A 21,554-nucleotide genomic window follows, 5' to 3' on the forward strand; every position below is an offset into this window, starting at 1 on the left:
GGAGAAAAAAACTCTAATGGTGATTGCTAAATATCATGTACAATTGGATCATGTACATCACTTCTGAAGTAAGGTGATGTTTTACCATCCTACTAATGGAGAACTGATATGCAGAAAACATAAATGACAGCACCTCCCCAGCTGGGTGTAGTATACTGATCCCAAAAATCTGTGCCTGTGCATACCTGTCATGGATCTTGCTTTGTGTGCTAAGAGAGCTACAGCTTTTGCAAGAGAAGGCAGTGACAGTAACTGTATCATGTATTCAGTCTTTAAAGTGTGAGTTTTTGCATATATCAGTTCACAAGGACTTCATGTGCATAAGTCTTGGTCAAAAGACTTTGAAGTGAAAAAAAGGCATTTGCTTTAGAATATACAAAGTTTTGGTAAAACCTATTTTGAATATTGTTTGACTAGAAAGCATCATAGATGCCTGCTCAGCAGAAGGCTGATCTGGAGGTAGCAGCAGGAGGGACTGGGGGTGGGAACCACAAAACTTCATCTCCCCTGCTTTTTTCTCTCCTGATGGAGACAAGGTCCCTACTGGATGAAAAGATCAAGCAGCCCAGTAATACCTTGATATTCAAGCCATTACCTGCCAGGTGAGGTTGCACAGAATTCTACAGAGAGTTATTGAAGTAGAGCAAGTCTGTTGTTCAGATTGTTGTGGATATTTGTCCCATGCAATTACACTGCACTTATGGTCAAAAGAACAAGCATCCACCAGAGACTGTGTGAGCAGCAGTGTGATACATCACCAAGTGTAGACATGGAACATTAAGGAAAATGGGGCACTCACTTTGTCCAGCTGGCTGGTGTATTACCCTCAGTCTCAGAGTCTTCTTGAGGGTTAAGAAGGTTATCATCTGGTCCAGTTTTAGTTGTGTTAGGAGCACATTTTGACAGAAATAGATTGTTGCCCAGTGCCATGGTAGGGTCATACTATGGAGGTGATTCCTTTGCCATGTCCTGGGAGTGGGCCTTGCTCAAAGGTACAAATCTCTGTGCTGAGTGAGATGTCTCACTGGAGTCTGTTATCATGATCTATGAGTAGGACTGTGTGAGAGACCCAAACATTAACTGGGGGCTTATCAGGTTTTTCCTTTTTCCCTTGGTCACTTGATATTTACTTAATATGGAAAGGTTCTTGGTCTATGCTACTTATTTAAAAAAGGGATGTTTCATTAAATTATCATTTTGTTTTAAAAATTATTATATCTGTCTAGGAAAAAACTTCAAAGTAGGAAACTAAAATTTAGCTGGTATCACCGGTATTAAGTCAAAGCAAAAGTTAAGGCAGTCCACTTACTGAGTGAATGCTGTCTGAAGTATTTTTATATAAATATATTTGTTAGCTATTGATAAATCAGATCTGAGTTAAATTATCAGATCATCAGTTCCAAAGACTGACTATAAACTCTAAATAATTCATTTGGAGTTCATTGATTATAAACGCTAAAAGATTTCATCCACTGAATCTGTAACTCATAGGTGGTTAATATTTTGATAGGGAAATGAAAAAAACCTTTAGCACCTGAACAAAACTGATAAAGATATGGAGTTGTCCTTTGCATTTTTCTGTAGCGGCTCATGCCTTCCTTTTCTCAAAAGTGAGCTTATCCAACTAGTGTTTCAGATTACTTAAAACTATTGGAAAGTTTTCAGCACTTTTCCCATCTAAACTCCAGGTGCTTATAATGAACAGGCCTAACTGCAGTTTCAAATCCTAAAATTGTGTTAAAAATGTTTTGGATGCCTCTCACCAAGGAAAGCAAGGATAAAAGTAGACACGTGAAAATGCAAATATTGAAGATTATAAAATATTTTCGACTCTTCTGTTCTCTTGGGAGAAGAGGTGAAGCATTCCCAGAACCAAGTGGTGCTGCTGGTACCATGCTCCTCCCCACAGGCTTTCTCCATAGCCACAAAGGGGTCCCTGCACCAGCCTACACAGGCTGCTCTCAATCTCTGCCATTAGGTGTGCTGAGGTTTCCATTTTCTGGTGAATACCAGGTGCCACTGGGACTGTGAAGCATGATAGGAGCTGTTTGTTTTGACAGCCCTGTGTAACTTCATGGTGCAAGGCAGTGATGTGTACAAGAGCAGAGTTTCCTGAGGATTAGGCAGAGCTTAGCCACCTGTCCTGTAGGCACAAGTACCTGCTGGGGGCCTGTTCCAGGAAGGTACTGATTACATGGAATCAGTATTTTTTTTTTCCAGTTAAAATGTGATTTCTTTTGAACCTAAAACTGTGGCGTTTATTTTGCCAGAAGTGTGTGTGCACATTCTCTCTTTCACTCCCTCCATGCTGCAGCCAGATTCACAGACAAAGCTGTTTCACTGGTGGGATGAAAAAGCACAATGAAAGTAAGAGCTCTGTATCCTTCACCTGGGCAACACTCTCTGCTTTGAACAGATTCTTTCATGGCTTGGACAACTCTTGATAGTGGAGATCTCATTGGCTGATGCCAAGTAATGTTGTTGTGGGATGAGGGCAAGGACTGCTGCTGCCATCTCCCAAGTATTATGAAGATATATAGTAATAGCAGTAGTGTTAATTTCTGCCCACCATTTAATTTGTCACCTGAATAGCAGCTATATACTGCAAGAGACCAGTCAGCAGGGTTCATTGTTTTGTTTATTTCCTCATTATTGCAATGACTTTGAATATTTCTTTTGAGGGGAATTCCTGTGCCTGGGACTATAACATACTTACCTGCTGTCTGACCTACTGTTTAGTCATACAGAGAAAGGATTGAAGACACATTCCAGAAAGAATACCTTGAAGAGGAGTAATGAAGGAAGAGGAACCATCCAAGAAGGCTATAGAATGTATGTTTTCTTTGGAGAGGAAAAATTCATTAAGACACAAACATTTGGTGCATGTGCAGAAGTGCCTGTGTTGCTGATACAAAACCACTTCACTGAAGTGCTGCTCTCAGCCTGGGAGGTACCAGCGTCGGCCAGAGACCTAAATCACTCCTTGCTTTGTGAACTCCTGCGACCATCAAGCGTAGAGGTGTCTTAATTTCCTGAAGTGACACAACGACTGAAGATGCTGAAAAGCACTGGTTGAGATTGTCACAGAACCATTCCAGCAGAATCTGGCTTCTTTAAAATGTTCTCCATCACTTATTGCATTATTTTTTTCTTATGTTTTGTAGATCATTCCTATGGTTTCTAACACACAGCTCCTCCCTCCACCACTACAGCCTCACACTGTAGGCTACACTGGGTAACCAGAAATCTTAAAGAAAGTGATTCAACAGCTCCTCAGTCTGCCTCTGGCAGACTTTCTCTACTGTTAGTGCCTTGGAGATATCACTAAATGTAGGAAAATTCTCCTACAAATATTTGAGTAAAAAAGAGATCTTTGCTCAATAGCATGTGAAGGTTATGTAGTGAGGAGGAATTTTCTGCAGGAAATATAAACTGATCCTTAGTAGAGATGATCATGGTAGGATCTTTCTTTAGAAGCCCATGAAATAAAAGCAACTCGGATAAAATTATAAATTGTTGTGTCAGGAAGATAAAGTACAATTTGGGTGAAAGCACTGTCCTGAAACAATTGTCATATTGATCAGCATAAAGTTTTTGATAGAACTGTTCTGCTAATTTGAAATCATCTTCACCTGCTTTTTGCTGTTGTGAGATAAGGCAAAGCAGAAATGTGCAGCCCTGGCAGCCCTGAGTTGGATCTGCTTTCCAAAGCCCCATAACACATCTTCCTGTCCAGCTGCAGGCTGTGTCCCCCCTCCCATAATCATCCTCTTCCACAGTGCTCAAACCCACCTTCACTGTCTCACCTGGCAGCAGCTCTCCTGCCCTGTCCACCCTGCCCAAGCCACCTCCAACTTCTGCACACTGGCACCTGCAGCAGCTCCTGGATCATCTCCTGAACAGTTTCCAATCACCTCCACTGCATAAGCAGCCAGACTCTGCCCTTGGCCAACCACTCAGCTTTCATTTCCCCTGAAAGGCCCTGCTATAGACCTAATTTCCTGTATTTGTAGATGGCTGCTGCAGAAGAGAGGAGGAAGAAGTGGGAAAAGGTCTGGGTAGAGAAGGTGAATGGCTGGAACTAGGATGGGAATATTTTATGGACCAATTCCAGCATAAGAGCTGTCTGGACTGCAGTGTTTTCACATATGGAGAATGAAGTTGGCCTTCTCCAGCTACAGGTCAGATGCACCCTGACTGAGATGATGATCTTCTTGAATCCTTGTAAACATCAAAAATTTCATGTATGCTTTGAACTTAAGAGCTCAAACCTGGGAGGAGAAAAAAAAAATCTCAGCATTTTATACTGAAAGCAACTGTTATCTTTGAAGCTTGAACAATAATGAAGCACCAATAATGCTCTCAGCTGAACACGCAGATTCTTAGTTTGGTTTTGCTGATAACTAAAAATTAACAATTCAACATAAGCCTTAATATAGGCATCTTTCTGTCTGGCACCTAAAAGATTTTTCTCCAGTAGTTTCTCTCTCTTAATGCTGCAAACATCAGTAATAGCAACGACTGATTCAGCAACGTATACCTTGAACTTCTCTTAAAAGGTTACATGTCAAAATGTCACCAGACTGTTAGCAGTGTTCAGAAAATGGAGAGTATCAAAGTAAGATTGGGTATTTGGTTTATGGTATTTCTACTCTGATAAGTGGATAGGCAGATATATGGGGGGTTTTTTTTGGTAAAAAAGTTAACACTTTCTTTATGTTCAATCTTATCTGCTACCTTCTAACTGCATTTTACTCCATCTAATTTTTCCAGACTCAACCAGGTGAGAGAGTGAGAGAGCAATTTTTTCCACTTTTTTTTGTCCTGTCAACAGCATTATTTAATGCACATCATGTAATTACATGTATACAAATGTATTGAATGAAGCTGGATAGATGATACAAGTTGAAATTTGAAAGACAGAGGCCTTGATAACTGGAAGTAAAAGCATAAAATATGGATGCACATGATGAAACACTGGAAACACAAGCTCTAACTACAGTTTCAACTCCAAGGTTATGGAATCAGGTCTTAGATTGCAAGTTTTCTAAACCCGGTGGCATAAAAAACCTATCCCTTGCTTTTAAACAGATTGAATTTTGTGCAGAATCATTGACAGACAGTGGTAATACATCTACTCTGCAGAGAATAATATGTAGAAAATCAAGTATGAAGTGTAATCTCATTATCAAAAAGAAGACAAAGCTTTGATGTCAACAGGAGTCCTTCTGTGGACTTTGATATAGAATTAATTTCTGTAATCTTAATTATTTTGCCTCTGTCTTACTAACTATACGGCACCACAAAATAGTGTTTCCCTCGGAGAGAGCAAATAGTTTGGGGATTTTCTTTTCTTTCTTTTTCAATTTTGTTTCAGTTTCAGTGGGAGTATTTGTTGTTGGCTGAGTTGCCGAGAAAGAAGTTAAGTGCCTCTGTCCTGAGGGACAGGAGAGTATGTGTGTGTCTTGTAAGAGAGATGCTGGTGGCATATTGGCCTCATGATGGATGCACAGAATTGAAGAGTGATAATTCTTTCGAAATCCCCACTTGTAATATTTTGATGTATTATGACAATATAATCTTGTGTGTTAATAACAGATTATAATATGTATATTTATGGGGCAGTATTTAGCCAGATGACATTTGCTTATGTAAATTCTACTACCTGTGTTTGGAACTGATAGTGGCTGTTATTTAATAGTGCTCCAAAAAGCATGCTGTAGCTTCAGACTAAGGTGAGAATGTGGGTTTAGAGGACTCTCTCCATGTTTATTTATTTCCTACTCACTCCCTCTTCTAGAGGATTTCTAGAAAAATATAGTGCATCCAAGAACTCCAGTGTTCTAATTTGGTGATAATAATTTCATTTAGTTGTGTGCCCCTTTTTACAGTCTCAATTAAATGTGCCATTTTCTTCTGCCACACAGAACAGGGATGAGTGAGCAAGAACCAAAACTTTTCTAAAAACAGAAAGAAAAGCTTTATTATATGAAGCTTAAACAGAAAAGCAAGAGTGACAGGATTTCCATACAACTGAAAGATTATCTTCTTTAAATGTGTAACTCATGTTTGCTCTTTATGGGTAGATTGTTAGACTGTATGTTCAGTTCTCTCAAGAGGCATTTAGGACTTCAAATACAGTAATAAATTAATTTGCAAGATAGAGACAATAATGAAAGATTCGATTTCAAACCAGCAACGTGAAACTTTTGTGGAATTCTCAAACACTAAAAAGCAGAAATGACAGCCTTATTTACTGGCATAAATGAACCCACCAATGAAATAAAATACAAGATTGACAGCATTAGGAAGAGCAGCTCCTTTTTTTTTTTATCTACAAAGAGATGTGACTTACAACAGTGTTATTGCCAGCTTTCCTCCACCTCACTTGGCCACCCCACTCCCCCGAGAGGCCAATGACAACAAAGTGAGGGCAGATTAGAGACCTGGTGTATGCAGGCCTTGCTTTTCCTGAGATAACTAAGGTTACTCTGGGCAGCAAGGAGGTGATGAGTTGACACCCATCATCTCAGAAAGGAAACCATTAGTTTACTCAGAGGCCAGTACAGAGCCACCAGATGGGAACAGTTTTCTGTCACTGTCTATCAAGGCTGGAGCACAGCTCTCCAGCCTTCTGTGACATCAATTTTATGCTGAGAGCACAGCAGTCTCAAAAAACACTGAAGAGCCATTTACTTCTAAAGTATAAGAAACATCTGTCAGTGGCTAAAAGTGTTAAAGAAATGCTTAACTGTACATTGAGTTGGCAGATTCTTAGGCTCAGACTACAGGAAAAACATTAGCAGTGAAAGTCCACAAGATTTATCCTAATTTATCAGATTACTTCCTCAGAAAGTCTCCTTTTGAACTGCTCTTCAACAGAAGAACAAATGTGTAGACTTCAATGCTTAATAAAGCTAAAAGCTTCTCCCTGGGGTAATTGAAATTTTTCTATCAAAGGGTAGATAGACCTGGTTGCAGCTGCAACAAAGAAGAAACATATAAAGCCAAGTGGAAAGCAGTTAGACAGCATTGGAGGTGTAGGACCATTGAACATGGTCTTGCTAATTGGAATCTATAGCACAGGACATTCAACTACATGCTGGGCAAATGACCCTGAAAGTTTCAAGTCTATCTAGTATAAAAAAAAAGTTCAGATGTAAAAATAATCATAGGAATGATGGATTCTGTATCCTTGAATGGGCATAACCAACCAGAGATCTGGGTAACTGGCAAATTTCTTTTTTAAATAAGGCCCTTTGAGTCCCATATATGCATCTACTTTCACAAGCATTTCAAAACCCATCTTCTAATAATTTCACACAGAGCTTTCAGAGCCGCAATGTTCAAAAGAATGAAAGTAATGAAACACAGCAAAGTTTTACATTTTTATTTCTGTACTTTGGGAAAATTCCTATTGAAGACAGAAGGCAGTTCAAATTGGAATTGCTTTACTGCCAACAAAAATGTGTGACTCTTGATCTAATGAAAAATTAGAGAGATTGAAAAGCAGAAGTAGACTTAGGAAGGATTTCAGCTACAGCAGGATGCAGCCCTTATTGCATTTGTAGTTCAAACTGTGATCTCTAAGGAGATCTAAATTGCTCCAGAGTGTGGAATTTAGGGTATTTGACACTTTATTTTCTCAGAGGAACAAGTATGGGGAGCTAAGACATCAGGTTTTATTGTCATGCATTTAGAAAGAATATTTTATTTTAATCTGAAATAAAATGTTGTTTAATGATGAAAATGTTAAAGTCCTAAAATCCTTGTCATGTGAATTAGAAGTTGTTCAAAATGGTTCCACAAAATGGAAACTGTGAATTTTTTTTTTAAGTTTCCAATCCTGTAAACTGATTTGGATAAGCACACTTTTATTTTATACAGAAAAGGCTGTTGTGTTTGTGATTGTTACCGGTATGCATGGACTCACTGGCTCAAAATCTAAACAGTAGTTCCCACATGCTCTGTATCTTCGTGAGCACTAAAGTATTTCTGGGAAGTGAAACAGTGGCAACAGAAAAAGCTGGAGTTACACCTTTACTTCACACTGTGCTAACACAAAAAGATGTCGGAAGAAGGGACCTACAAACACTGTGTTTCTGCTTGTTTGGTGTCCCCCAGAGGCAAAGCACCCTACTGAAACAAGGGGTATCTTAGCTTGGGTGCAATGCTACGTTCCAGGGCTGTGCTGCTTCCCATGCAAATCCTGCCTCATGCAGAGCTTATTCCAGTATCTTGATGTGATGTAGCATTGACTGGGTGGTACAGAAGTACTCACACAGTCCGGACAGTAAAAGAATTGCAATCAAATTCCTGTTCCAGGATGGTAAAAAAAAAAAAAACAAAAAACTTTGGATCCCAAATACCAGGAAACATTATTTAAGAGATAAATTAGTCTATATTGTTGATGTCTTCAATCATCTCTTCTTCCATTCTTTTTTAGTGAGAAAAAGCATGTGAATATCACAGGTGACCATCATGTATTTTCATGTATTCCCCAGAACTGTTTTCTCTCTTGCTTTTCCTCATTTAGCACTTATCTATCTTCCTCTCTTACCTCATCTTTTTCATTCATCAAATCTTTCTTTATCAAAGCCTAAATTTTTAACTGCCGTTTGAACTTTTCTTTCTTCTGTTGTTCTTTTCCCACTTGTCTTTCCTCTTGTTATCATTTGTCTCCTCCTTGTTCCTATTTCTTTTCCTGCATATTTCATCCATTTGCACCAACCCTCCTCAGCCCCTCCTTTTGACAGCTCTAATGTAGCTGATTTCTGGCAATTAGCCACTTCTTTACCATTGTCTAAAGAAGCATTTTAAACCTTGAACAGAGGGGCTCCTTTCCAAAGTACCAAGTCATTCCAGCAGGAAAAGTCCAGGGCTGGAGATACAACACCCCTGTGACAGGACAGAACAAGCAGGCACGCAAGGTTGTGGAAAGAGCAGGTTAAAGCAATCTCAGCTCTTAGGGCTCAGATGATGAGTCTTATGGCAACAAATCACTGATGAAATCACATGCTGCAGTGTCTAACATGCCAGCAGCCTACAGTATTTGGCATCAGGGGATCAAACAACCGAAAAAAAGGAAGTGGAATCATGCCAAAGACATGACGTCCTGAGCAGTCGTGCAAGAATGTTACTGATTAGACCAAAAGGATGGTCAGTTTTGGTGCATTTATCAGAACTGTCTATTTTATCACCAAAGTAGCTTAATGAGCTCCCTTTTTCATCTCAACAGACTGGCAGCCTGGGAAAATGCTATGCTATTAATAGAACGGTATTTTTAGAAAGATGGAAAAAAGAAAAAGGCAAGAGTCCAGATTTTATCCCCCCCTCTACAATGGCATCTGTGATACAGCTGGAACACATGTACCAGAGGAAGGTCACCTCAGTTGAGAGAGCAATCACAAAACCCACAGGAAACATGTTTGAGCTTCCCAGTAACTCATTTCACTGGAATACTGGCTGTGCTATATTGGCTCATTGTACCCAACAGCAGAGATGGGTTTGAAGGAATGTAGATTTGTATGAGTTACTAACTACATCTTGAAATCATCAAAATATGAATGTTTAATCCCATAATCTGAGTATTAGTATTTAAATCAGTGCCTACAAGGTTCCCCTGATTTTTTGAAGGAGTTGAATGCAATCCATTTTGGGAGAAACTGATGTTGAGATCCTGCCATTGACATATCAACATTCTTAGTACTTTGTCTAAATAAAATGCTTTTCTTTGCTCCCAGGGCACTAGGAGTCTGTACTTATCTGCAATTTCTGTATATATGCACATAATAAGAATACATACAACAAATACATATATATGTAATTTATATATACATATAATATATATCTGTTGCTCTAGGGGTGGGACTTTTCAGAGAAACCAGGAAATACATGTACACAGAATGCTTTACATTATTGTTCTGCCAAGAAATTTGAAGAAAACTTTCTTCTCAACTCCTTCCTTTCTTGAAGAGCACAGATTAAGCAAACTATTTAAAGACATTCTTATATTCCTTTAAGTCAGATGCTAAATAAAACTCTTGCCTAAGTAATTTGCTGTACTGGGGCCCTCAAAAAGTAAAGTATGGCAAGACAGAAACCTGCTTTTGGAACTCTTGACAGAAGAGTGCCTTGAGCTGACAACTGATCTCTTTTTGAAATGAATTATTTTGTGCTTTAGATTATATCAGGTAATCCTTTAGGAACACAAATGAACTTTTCAGTTTGTTTGCTTAGAGTCTCACCCAGATGAATTGCTAACTTCCTGCACCTGTGAGTTCCCTCCTCGCTCTTCCATACTGCATTTCTTCATTTGGATTGGTGTGCATCCCTCTGCTACTCCTGATACACCTTTGTTTAAGTGCTAGTTTCATGTTTTGATGTCTTGTGGCACTAAATTCCTCTAGCTCTGATCATGTATTTATGGTAGCAACGTGCCCACTGTCCACTCTCTCTCACAAATTTTGCTCAGGAATTCAGTACCTTTCTTTAACAGTAGGCCCTGATTTCAAGAAATGAATACTAATGCTCAGAACCAGCTATTAAACATGCACATTTTGATGATTGCAGGAGGTATCTAGTAACTCATATCACATACATCTACATTAGCTGAAAGCCTGCTCTGGTCCAGTCCAACACTAGAATTGCAGATATCTCTGTACATGATGCTGACACTAAAAGTTGGTCCAAAAGCATCAAGTCAAAATAAAGGTACCCTGAGAATCAATAAAGGACCAAAATTGGATCAGCAACAAATTAAAACACTACTTTCCTTTCCTGTTTTCCATCAAAATATTCAGAAGACAGAAATTATTAATTTGGGTTTGTGTGGGTAACAAGAGTGATAGGAAGGATATAATTCTTAACACTTGGAGGTGAGAACTTTTAGGCTTGCCCATCTAAAGCTAATTGTACGGCAGGTTTCCCCATACCATTACATCACCATGACTGCAGACTCACCACCGAGATCCCTCTGGTGCTCCACGCACTTCTCATCCTGGCTTGGAACAAAGTCAAGCACAAGGTTAGATTTTTGAGATCAGCTGCATCCACACCAGCATTCAAAAGAGGTAGATGTAAAGTGATAATGAATATTAGCAAACCAAGCCAACCTCATGAAAAGTTGGATTGTGAATGGATGAGTTTCCGCTCATTGCATAAAGTCCATTAACCAGCAGCATTCTCGTCGGAGTTCATTAAAATTTCAGAGAAATGATTTTGCAGTTTCTTCCTGGTGCCAGGATGAATGCTGAGTTTACAGCAGGCACTGTCTAGTGCTTCTTGTTGCTCTTAGAATGACACGAACTTTTCATTTTATTTTGCTTATTTTCCTGTGCTGCTACTGACAAAAATGGGAAGACCAGTCAAGCAAAGATAAGACAGAAGTTCATTCAGTGTGAAAAAACAAGGTTCATATGTTGTCATTGAGCATGAAATTACTTTCACATAGTAGTTTGTTGCCTGGATGTATATTTTTCTTTTGCTGAATATGTACATTATCTTGTGGACTTTGAACAAATGAAACCTGAATGATATTGCTCATCATTACTTCAGCACAAATACAGACTGTAGTCAAAACCAATTTTCTTTTAATATCTTTTCTTGTTGTCTTCCTTATATAATTTAATTAGCTCAGTGACTTTTTCTTTTTTAGACTGCAGTAACAGGAAGTAGAAAATAATAGTAAACACCTACTGCATTCTGTGGATTCTTAACACTTAACACTTCTAAACTTAGGAGGTTTTTAACCCTATAACTTCAAATCATTTTAAGTTCATTGTGTCTAAACAGATCAATGTGAGTGCTATCAGCTGAAATACACACAAAAAAAATTAGCTCCTAAGATTTTTCCCTTTCAACATAGGTGCAAATAACTACAAAAGTTCATTCACAATCAGAGGAACTCTTATGATTTATTAGTTCTCTGATTTCCTTACCAGACAGAGGGTTTGAAACCGCACTGCACAAAAATGTTTTTACATACTCTCACTTAGCAACACCTTTTGTGGGTCCTATTTTCAGAAGCGGTGTCTGCTTACAGTACTTGCAGATGTGGCTGGGCATGGAATATGTGGTTCAGTGAACCTCTAGACAAATATTCATTCATTGTAAAGGTCAGGAATGCAGCTGTGAAAGGCTGATGAAAAATGGGATGAAAAATTGTAGAGATTCTTCTTTAGCTCAATATTCCAGTAGTGCAAAAATCACAATGAAGGACAGACCAAAACAAAACACAAGATTTTCTATAGGAGTTTTCTTTCCATTTTTACAACAAACTGCAGGCTCTTTACATGGTCCAACAGGACAATTGGTATCAAGGCCATGTGTCTATCAGTGTTGTACACTGGATATACTGGAGGTGATTTTACGAGTTTCATAAACTTTCTTCTCCCTCCCAAGTACAACTTGTGGAACAAAGAAAACATGCATGGAAATGAGTAAACTCTATACACCTGGAAACTGGCAATTTTTCAAAAGAACTTCTCCAAGACTTTTTCTGAGTTGTAATGTAGTTTTGTCATTTGGTAAGACATGAGGCCAATATGATCTTATCTCATAGCGTCTTTCAAATATCCATCTGTGTTGCTTGTCTCCACTGAGAATTAGGGATGCACAGCAATTTACAGAACTTCTTGGTGCTGCCTGTTGCCCAAGCTCCTGCTAAAGTTGGAAGACTCTGTGTGGATGTCTCTCACAGGTATCAGCCTTCTGCCCAAATTTCAGAATGAGCAAAGGAACCAAAATGGTTTTCACCCACTTAAAGGCAAAACTAGATTAATTTTTTATGCTTACTTTATTTTTTATGGCATCAGTTGCTAAGTGTGTCAGCATTTCCCGTCACTGAATGGAATGTAAGACCCAGGTTGTTACATTGTGTTTGTAAGTAAAGGTGTAACTCTGAATTTATTTGACTTTGATTTTTGTGTATTTTTTTTTTTTTTTCACAAAATGTGCTAAGAAAGGCTGCTTCTGGGTTTTCATTTTACTGAAAGGTAGAATATATGCTCAGTAAAACACAGCAATGGCCCTTGTTTTGGCATCAGAAAAGGCACTAAACTTAATTGGCAGCAAAGTAACTAATAGTTTAAAACTACAACATTTTTTTCAAACAGAAACTCTCAGCCTACTAGTAGTGTAAGAGGGCTATCAATTTCTGCATCTTTTCATAACTAAATATAATCTTACTTTAAGAGATAACTATTCCAAGCAGTTATCTTGTTGATTTCATAGTTGTCCAAGTCCCTGAAAATGGGTAAAATTTGTCAGCTTTTGGGTGAGGTGAACATTTAACAGAGTGTGATGTCAGAAGGTCCCAGAATGACAATTCCATTCTGACCCTCAGTTATACAGCTGAATTCCATGAATTCATTTGTGTATGAACTGGAGCAAACTCAATATTGATTTCAAAATTGCTAGTGATAGGAATCTAGAGGCCTTTATATTTTTTTGTTCTACCTGGGTACTTGTAGATTGTAGAAAAAAATAATTCTTTCAATGTATTAAAACTCTGCTATGATAGTTTTACAGTGAGTTATATTTTCAATCCTTTGTTTTATGGCTTTTTCCTGAACACTCTCCAGCATATCCACATACTTCTTGAATTTTAGACAGAGCATTTGGAAGGATGGGAGTATGAGTTGGTTGTTTATTTGCAGAGGTCAATACTTTCAAAGTTTTCTATCTTGAAAATATGGGTTATATTGCTCATGATATCATAAATGCTTTTTTCACCCTAAAAGTAGGTAGGCTGTATTAACTTTCATTAATTAATTTTGAAGGGCTGTTCCTGAAACTTCCTCAACCTCCCATTCTAAAGTCCCACTTCCAAGTTTATTAATGGTCAGTCTATACCTATTTGGGAGTCTTTTTACTAGTCACGTTTTCAGTCTTTTATAGCCTCAGTCTCTCAGTGATCATTACCCCCTTTGTGTGCCTTGATGTATTTGAAGACAACAATCTTAATCCCTTCATGTTTAATCCTCCACCCTTCACTTTGCTCACTCAAATAAGCAAACCTTTTTCTGCTTTTTCCAGCCAACAAAAGGATACCGAATCCTGTTATTTCCTGTTTACTGTCCTGCTGGCACGTTCAAGCTTGCTGTCCCTCCTGAGCTGTGGAAGTTTCAACTGAGGACAGAGAGTGGTTCAACCAGATTTACCCAGAGCATCTCCCCGACCAGAACGGCTCTAGGAAATGGAGGTGGCAGTTTCCCATGTTGCAAAATGAAACAAAAAAATTAGTCACCTTAGCACGTCTTGCGAAAAAGTTTTAAGTAGCTACTATCAGAGTTCCTGATGATGAATAAAGATCCTCCCTTTTCTTATTTCATTAAAAACTTAGGGTAATTCAATTTAGTAGTTACTTCTAATTTATATTAAGAGAAAACTAAACTTAGAACAGATTGATCCTCTACATTCTGGCTGATGTGATGTAAACTATTGTGGACAACCTACTAACAGCCCTCTTCTACCCCCATTTCACCCAGGTATAGCAATGGCCTCAATATTAACACGTAAACAACCCTGCCACTTAAGCACTATCATCCACGCTCTTCCAGAAAAACAAATTTTATCAGGTAAATTCAGATGCAGATTGCACTGGCTCACGCCAGTTCTCCTTATCATTAATGACCAGAACTGTCCACCAGTTCTGCAAATGTGGACCCAGGCACCTCATGCAGTTCTGGAGTGATTGCTTTTATCTGTGTCCTGTTTTCACTCCTGAGGACAGCAACAGCTCATGTGTAGTTTATTTATGCTTTTTTCTTTTTAAACCCCAGACACCGTTTTTTAGGAGTTGACATTGAGACTCTGTGTCTTGGTAGCTAAATAAATGAACCTCAGGCTATTCAGTCTTAGAGTGATGAAAATTTCTGGTGTAGAATTTTTGTCAGCACAACTGTTTGCTTCATATTATCAGGTTCCATACTTATCCTGGGAAGTCCTGAGTGGCCTCTGCCAAGGAAAGGGAGCACCTATCATATTGAAGAAGGGCTCTCTTCGCCATGCATGGCCTAGGCACCATGGACAGAATAAACTGTGGGTAATTTATAAAGATTTAAACAATATTTAGAAAAATATGTACCCTCCAACAGTCACATGGAATAAATATTATTCAGGAATGAGAATATTCATGGGCACAACATGGGAAAAAAATTCCATGATGTTGGTTGAACATGTATTTTCCACATCAGAATCATAGAAATGTTAAGGTTGGAAAAGACCTCTGGGATCATCAGGTCCAACTCAGTGCTGTGCTGTTCACCACTAAACCACATCCCCAAGTGTCACAGCCACACGTTCTTTGACCATTTTGAGCATTTGTGCCTCCCTATTCACTAGTCAGATTACTCAACACTTTTGGGTCTGTATTACCCGAAATTCTCCCCCCTCTGACAGACATGGTTACAGCTAGCACAAAAGCTACAGTGGGAGAATAACACGGAGAAACTAAAAATGAAAACCTTTGATGGGTAAAATATTATCATGTATCCCTGGTCATTTGGGGCTGATGTCCAACTGGAAAGATCAGCAGAAAGGGTATTTGAAAGTGCCATTATTGAAATGGCCTTCAAGTGAGATGGGAGATTCAGATCAGATATTAGAAAAAACCCACCGTTTGGGTGGTCAGGCATTGGAATGGGTTGCCCAGGGAGGTGATGGAATCTCCCTCCCTGGAGGTGTTTAAGAGGCATCTGGATCTGCTGCTGGGTGATGTGGTTCAGTGGTTTAGGGGTTACAATGGCAGTGCTGGGTTGGTGGTTGTACTTGACGGTCTTAAAGAACTCTTCCCACCTTGATGATTCCATGATTCTGTATTTAAACCTATTGCAAAAACATACGCATTTTGGCAAAGGCCCAGGCCGTTCATCAGGCTCTGCATGACTAAGCTTATGTGAGCATCCAGCTCAGAGCACAGTTCGCGTCCGAGTGTGTTGCGAGGGCCATCGACCGGCACAGGCATTTTATATCTTTTATTTTTCCTGGGGAAGGCAGGCAGGCAGGACAGCCCACACCGTGTGTGAGCAGGGCGGGGCAGGGCAGGGCCGGCAGCCCCGGGGGCTCCGGCACAGGGACGTCGGGCACCATCTGGGCACGCCCGGCGCCGGAGGCAGCTCGGGAGCCGAAGGCGTCCCCTCAGGCCCGGCCCTTTGAACGGCCGTTCGTTAAACAAGAGCAGCCCCGCTCCGCATTGTCCGCGCAGCGCCGGCCGCCGCCGCCGCCCCCCTCACGCGGCCGCTCCCGCGGGGGCTCCCGCGCTCTCCCCTCAGCGCCGGCGGGCGGGGAGGTAACGGCGGGGAGCCCTTCCCGGGAACCCTTTCCCGCAGGGAACGCCCCGCTCCGCCGGCAGCTGGGAGCCCTTCCTGGGAGCCCGTCCCGCAGGACCCGCCCCGCTGAGGCGCGGGAGGAGCGGGAGGAGCCGGAGGACGGCCCCGGCGGGCTGGGGGCGGAGGGGGCGGGCGGCGCTCGCTCCCCCCGCGGTGACAGTTTCTAGAAGCTCGTCCCGGCGTCCTTTGCGGCCCCAACATGGAGGAGCTGACGGTGGAAGTGCGCGGCTCCAACGGGGCCTTCTACAAGGTACCGGCGGCGGGGGCGGCGCGGGGGGCTCCGCGCCCGGCGGGGCCGGGGCCGAGGGGCCGCGGGGGAGGGCGCGGGCAGCGGGGAAGGTGCGGGGGGCGCGGGGCCGGGAGCGGCGGGGATGGAGCGGGGCGGCGGCGGGGGGCGGCGGTGACGAGGCTGGCGAGGGCTGCGCTCAGGGGAGGGTCGTGGGGTGGGAAGGCAGAGCCGCCGGCGGGGCCGGGGGGGAGCAGATGCGCGGCGGGGGGGATTCCCCGGGCCTTCATTCTGGGGAGGGTGGGTGGGCGTGTGGGTGTGGGGGGGGTTGGTTTTTCGAGATGTAGGGGCTTTTGGGTGGGATGGACGGTAATAATGATTTTTGAAATATTTATAATTTTTTTTGAGATTTCGAGTTTATTTATGCCATCAGAAATCTTCCTTCACCATCACCCTCCGTGGAATGTCAGGATGGTACAGGATCAATGCAGAATACTCTCAGCTGTTGCCTGTCAGTCATTTTCCCTTAAGCCTGGCTTCAGATGTTTAAGAATCTCAGCTCTTTTTATGGCAATAGCCTCCTGTCTTCCTTTCGAGAAGGGCTGATTCCAGCCGGTATTGTGAGCACGCAGCGTGGCTGTGTTCTGGGAGGATTTAATCTCAGGACTCCCTTTAGCTATTGTGCCCAACCACATGCACAGCCAGTGTTGCACTGGGGGGCGTGGGGCTGTCCTTTTTCTTTTTTTCCCCCCTCTGAATTTCCTGTGTGCAGCTGTGGATTTGGCTTGGAAGTCATGTGGTAATTGTACAGTATGTGCAGGCAGTTGGTTTTAAGGGATTGTAACCAGCTGACTTCAGGAGTTAGTTTTTTCAACTGGCCATGACAAATGGGAGATACTCTTATGGGAAAAGAATGCAGCGGAGTAACCTGCATCCCCTTGGTAGGGAACCCTCTGGAATTTTTTACTAAAATCAGTAGATAATACATTTTCTAAATCAGATATGTTTTTTGTCAAACTCAAAGTAACACGATGCTCCTAAATAGAATTAATTTTTTTTCACCCCCCCGCTGCCCCTTAGGAAGTCCAGAATTTGGAAACGCTCTTCTTAGCTTTCCATTTTCTACCTTGTGATCTTGGATGAGTTTATGAACCATGGATTAGTTGTTTCTTCTGCTTAAGAGGAATATGAGACTCGCGGGAGTATGAGCAGGTGTGCTGAATTCTTTGACTGAAGGGGTATGTGTGCACAGAATTTATTACAATAAGCCTGATGTAAAATCTGCAACGATGACGTCTCTTCCTAAGTCAGTGAGAATTGTCAGACTTGAATTAGCACCATCGTGTGTTTTAGCCATATGAGTACTAACTAACAAAAGCAGAAGTTTTAATTAAAAATGGCAGAATGGCTTTGAGATCAATGAAATGAGGATTAAGTCCAGTGGTGGCATCTTCATGGTGGATGAAGGCAGGTTAGAGTGATTGGATGTGCCATGATCAAAGCCTCAATTCAGTCATCCACTGTCAATGTGGAGGGGAAAAAACCCCACAAAATCCAAAAAACACAAACCAAATAGACCAAAGAAACACAATTTTAAAAGATTATTCTTATGAGCTACATGCAGTGAAATGTGTCAGTGACTCCATTTTGTGAGTCTTTACAGTTGAAGTAGGCAGAGGTTCTGCAGTATTTTGGAACTAGGTAACAGTCCTAGACAGTTGCTCTTTAAAGTTCCTGAAGCAAAGGAGCAAGGTGTGTCAGTCACATTTAGGAAGCATTGATCATACTGTGTGCAAGATAATGAGAAGAGACTCATGTTGTCTGAGCCACATGACATTGTATGGATGGTGGCAGAAGTTTTCTGAAGAGAAAAGCAGAATTTGTAAGATGGGATGAAATTTGAGGTTTGCCCTTAGAACAGTCCGAATTCAGAGTCATTAGCACAACACACCTCCAGGTACATGAGATGAGAAAGGTTGCACTATGCCAACAGAGATAAAACCCAAAATAATTATGTAAACAGTAACATGAGAGTTTGGGTTTTTTTAATGGGTTGTTACTGTGGTCTGCAACTTGGCTGTAGTAGAACACATGTAGTGTTTAAATCTGTTGGAGCATTATAGTGGGTTTTCAATACTTACTGGAGGTATGACCATGGTAAATGATACTCTACATAGATTCTTTTGTTCCTCTAATAATTGCTCTTCAGTTTTAAGGGGGAATTCTTTGTACCTATTGGAAGAACATATATTGTATGTATGCATTATGAACACACGTTATATGTGGATATGCTATGGTTGCTATAAATTAGTACAGAAAATTAGGTTCTTTATTAAAATACATGAAAACTCAAAATGCTTTTCATGATGCAAGAATCAGTGGACAGCAGCTGTGGTTATGGTAGATCCCAAGGTACCCTTTTAAGTTTTTGTACAAGAGAAAGCATAATTGTGATCTAATTTTAAACTCCTATTTCTAAATAACCAAACTAATTTATGCTTTCTTTTTTTTTCATTGCTTTACATAATTGATATAATCTGGAGAACAGGACAGCATTTACCTTGTGTCTTATCCCAAGTTCTCAACCACTACACAGCAGAGCCAGTGTTCAGCCACTTCCTACAGTTCAGAAGACTTTGAGTGTATCATAATTTTGAGGATCCATTGTCTTTGGAGAACAGATGGCACTGATGGGACTTGAAGTAGTGACGGACTTGGGAAAAATGAGGAGGTTGTGCTATGGAACAGAGGGGAGAACAGACAGGGTTGCTGAAGTCTCCTAGTTAAGGGGTTGCATATATTTGAGGTGCAGTGAAGGCGTTCTGAGAGCAGAACAGTTGATGGGTTTTAGGTGAGGGCTAGATGGCAGGTTAGTTTTTGTCTTTGGGATGTTAGAGTAGACTTTTTTCATATGTGAAATGGCAAAAAATATCTGGATTTCTTTGGCCTGTGTATGAGTCAAAGAGAGTGGAAGCTGAATACTCCCAGCCTCCTCTTGGCCTGACTGCAGTGTTGGCAGGATGATGTCTCTGTGTCATTAAGATCATGAAGTAGTTCACAGACTCACAGAGGGTTGAGGCTGGCAGAGACTGTGGGAATTCATCTGGTCCACACCCCTGCTCAAGCAGGGCCACCTAGAGCCAGTTGTCCATGTCCAGATAGCTTTCGAATATTGCAGAGGATAGAGAGTCTGCAACCTCCCAAACAACCTGTCCTTCTGCTCAGTCACTCTCATGGTAAAAAAAAAAGAGTTTCCTAACATTCATACAGAAATTTCTGTGTTCCAGTTTGTGCCCATTGCCTCTGGACCTGCCAGTTGTAAAGGGCTCTTGGAAGAACAAGGCTAAAGCTTCTGTTTTACACAGTATCTCCATCAACCTGTGTGTGCTCACTTGTATGCAAATCAGAGCCCTGGGGCTGCACTTTATTCATGAGGACGGATGTCAGCTGCTGTGAAATAGGTTGGGCCTTACAGTAAGATCCAAGGTACATCGATTGAACACCAAATCACTTCCTCTACTTAAGTCTTTCAGTAGCATCTGAATAACTCTGAAAGATCCCTTGCATTCTTCCTTGTAGGGACTTGAATGTGCTAGAACATGGTGCTACATGCTCTTCTATTCTTTAAGTTCTACAGTAGTAGCTATTTGGAATATATAAGGGCATAGAATAAATAAAAACATGAATGGAACTCAGCCTTTAATTTACTGGTTCTGAAGTGCTTCCTTGTTGTTCTGTTCCTGTTTCAAGAGGTGCAGTTGTTCTGCTAATAGGACTAAGCAAAGTGCTGGTAGCAGGAGTTGGCACTGGCCTCAAGGTTGAGACTAGCCAAAATATGACTAAGGGGAAAAAGTGATGAATGAGAAGTACACACCATTTCTCCACATGTAGAGTCAAAGCATGATGAGCAATTCTGTGGGAGAAAGAGTTTATGCATCAATAAAAATATAATTATTTTTTAAATTTTTCTTACAGTTTTTAATTAGTGGCTTTGAAAACAACTTGAGTTATTTTGAGTGGCTTTTAGCTTGATGGCTATTAAACTAGGAACTTGTCATTAGGAGTGTAGCTTACACAGTTATTCACACACGAGTACTGTACCAGGGAACTTAGTAACTTGAATGACCTTTGGCTTTTTCTTTGAAGGTCTCAACTGTGTTATAATGGTCAGCATTTTTAATTACATCTAGCCCTATATCTGTATGGGTGGGAAATTTCAGACATTTTAAAGGTGCTGGTGGTCTCTTGAAAGTTGTGTAGAGTCCTGCAAGAAGTAGCTGTAGTCATTGTTGCTTTTAACAAGCCATTTGCTTGAGCCTTTTAGGGAGATGACAGAGGTAGTGCTTATTGATTACTGAGGTACCTGATCAGTGGAGGGTGTCTTCTGGAAGTTTTGCCCTTTGGGAATATGCTTATGAAGAAAGCAGTATAAGCAATGAGTCATTTAGACTTCCATGAATAAGCCTAAACCAGGGGATTCAGTGCTGAGGTTCTTGCATAACTGTCAGAAGGATCCTTGAATTTACATGTTGTAATAATTGGGATTATGAATGGAAATAAGTAGTAATGTCATAAATGAAACTAAAATGGATATGATAGTATTTTTCTTACCTAATGCCTGTTTGTAATGTTTGTGTTTTGCAGCAAACTACAGCTGCTTGCTTTTATCAATTCCTTGTATAAGCAGGTGCAGCTAATCACTCCTAATGAAAATAATACTTCACCAAGTTCATTCTTTCCTGTCAAGTGATTTGATTATTTACAAGTTTCTTGCATTTGCTTTGATTTATTTTCTTTTTTTTTCCTTGGGGGCTCAGCATGAGATACATGAAATAATTATTACTGAGTGATGTATTTCATTATTTCTTGAAACAGTTGTGTATCAGTGTTAGAAATATGAAAGATTCTTGCATCTGAAAAGGAGGGAAAGGCTTGGTAACCGATATAGGCTGCTTGACCTTTATGTCACTGGTTCAGAAGCAGTCCATGGTACCAGA

The 21,554-nt window shown here is 40.7% G+C and overlaps 1 protein-coding gene and 2 long non-coding RNA genes across 5 annotated transcripts in view; 2 read left to right on the forward strand and 1 right to left on the reverse strand.

Annotated features, from left to right (window-relative positions):
- The window catches only part of LOC135419508 (uncharacterized), a 49,414-nt gene extending 35,060 nt beyond the window's left edge, over positions 1–14,354 (forward strand). For both annotated transcript variants that reach the window (XR_010433031.1, XR_010433032.1), the window contains exon 4: positions 14,038–14,354. This is a non-coding gene — a long non-coding RNA (uncharacterized LOC135419508). The remainder of the gene's footprint in view (positions 1–14,037) is intronic.
- LOC135419507 (uncharacterized) lies at positions 7,376–14,145 on the reverse strand. Its single transcript, XR_010433030.1, has 2 exons — positions 14,053–14,145; positions 7,376–11,344 (listed from the first exon to the last, which is right to left on the reverse strand). It is a non-coding gene; the product is annotated as an uncharacterized LOC135419507 (long non-coding RNA).
- A 2,059-nt stretch (positions 14,355–16,413) lies between the features above and the next one.
- FXR1 (FMR1 autosomal homolog 1) overlaps positions 16,414–21,554 on the forward strand; it is a 32,197-nt gene continuing 27,056 nt past the window's right edge. For both annotated transcript variants that reach the window (XM_064665926.1, XM_064665927.1), the window contains exon 1: positions 16,414–16,581. In XM_064665926.1, the coding sequence (XP_064521996.1) occupies positions 16,531–16,581 (51 nt within the window). In that variant the 5' untranslated portion in view covers positions 16,414–16,530. The remainder of the gene's footprint in view (positions 16,582–21,554) is intronic.

Source organism: Pseudopipra pipra, chromosome 10, assembly GCF_036250125.1.
Source record: "Pseudopipra pipra isolate bDixPip1 chromosome 10, bDixPip1.hap1, whole genome shotgun sequence".
NCBI classification, from domain to species: domain Eukaryota; kingdom Metazoa; phylum Chordata; class Aves; order Passeriformes; family Pipridae; genus Pseudopipra; species Pseudopipra pipra.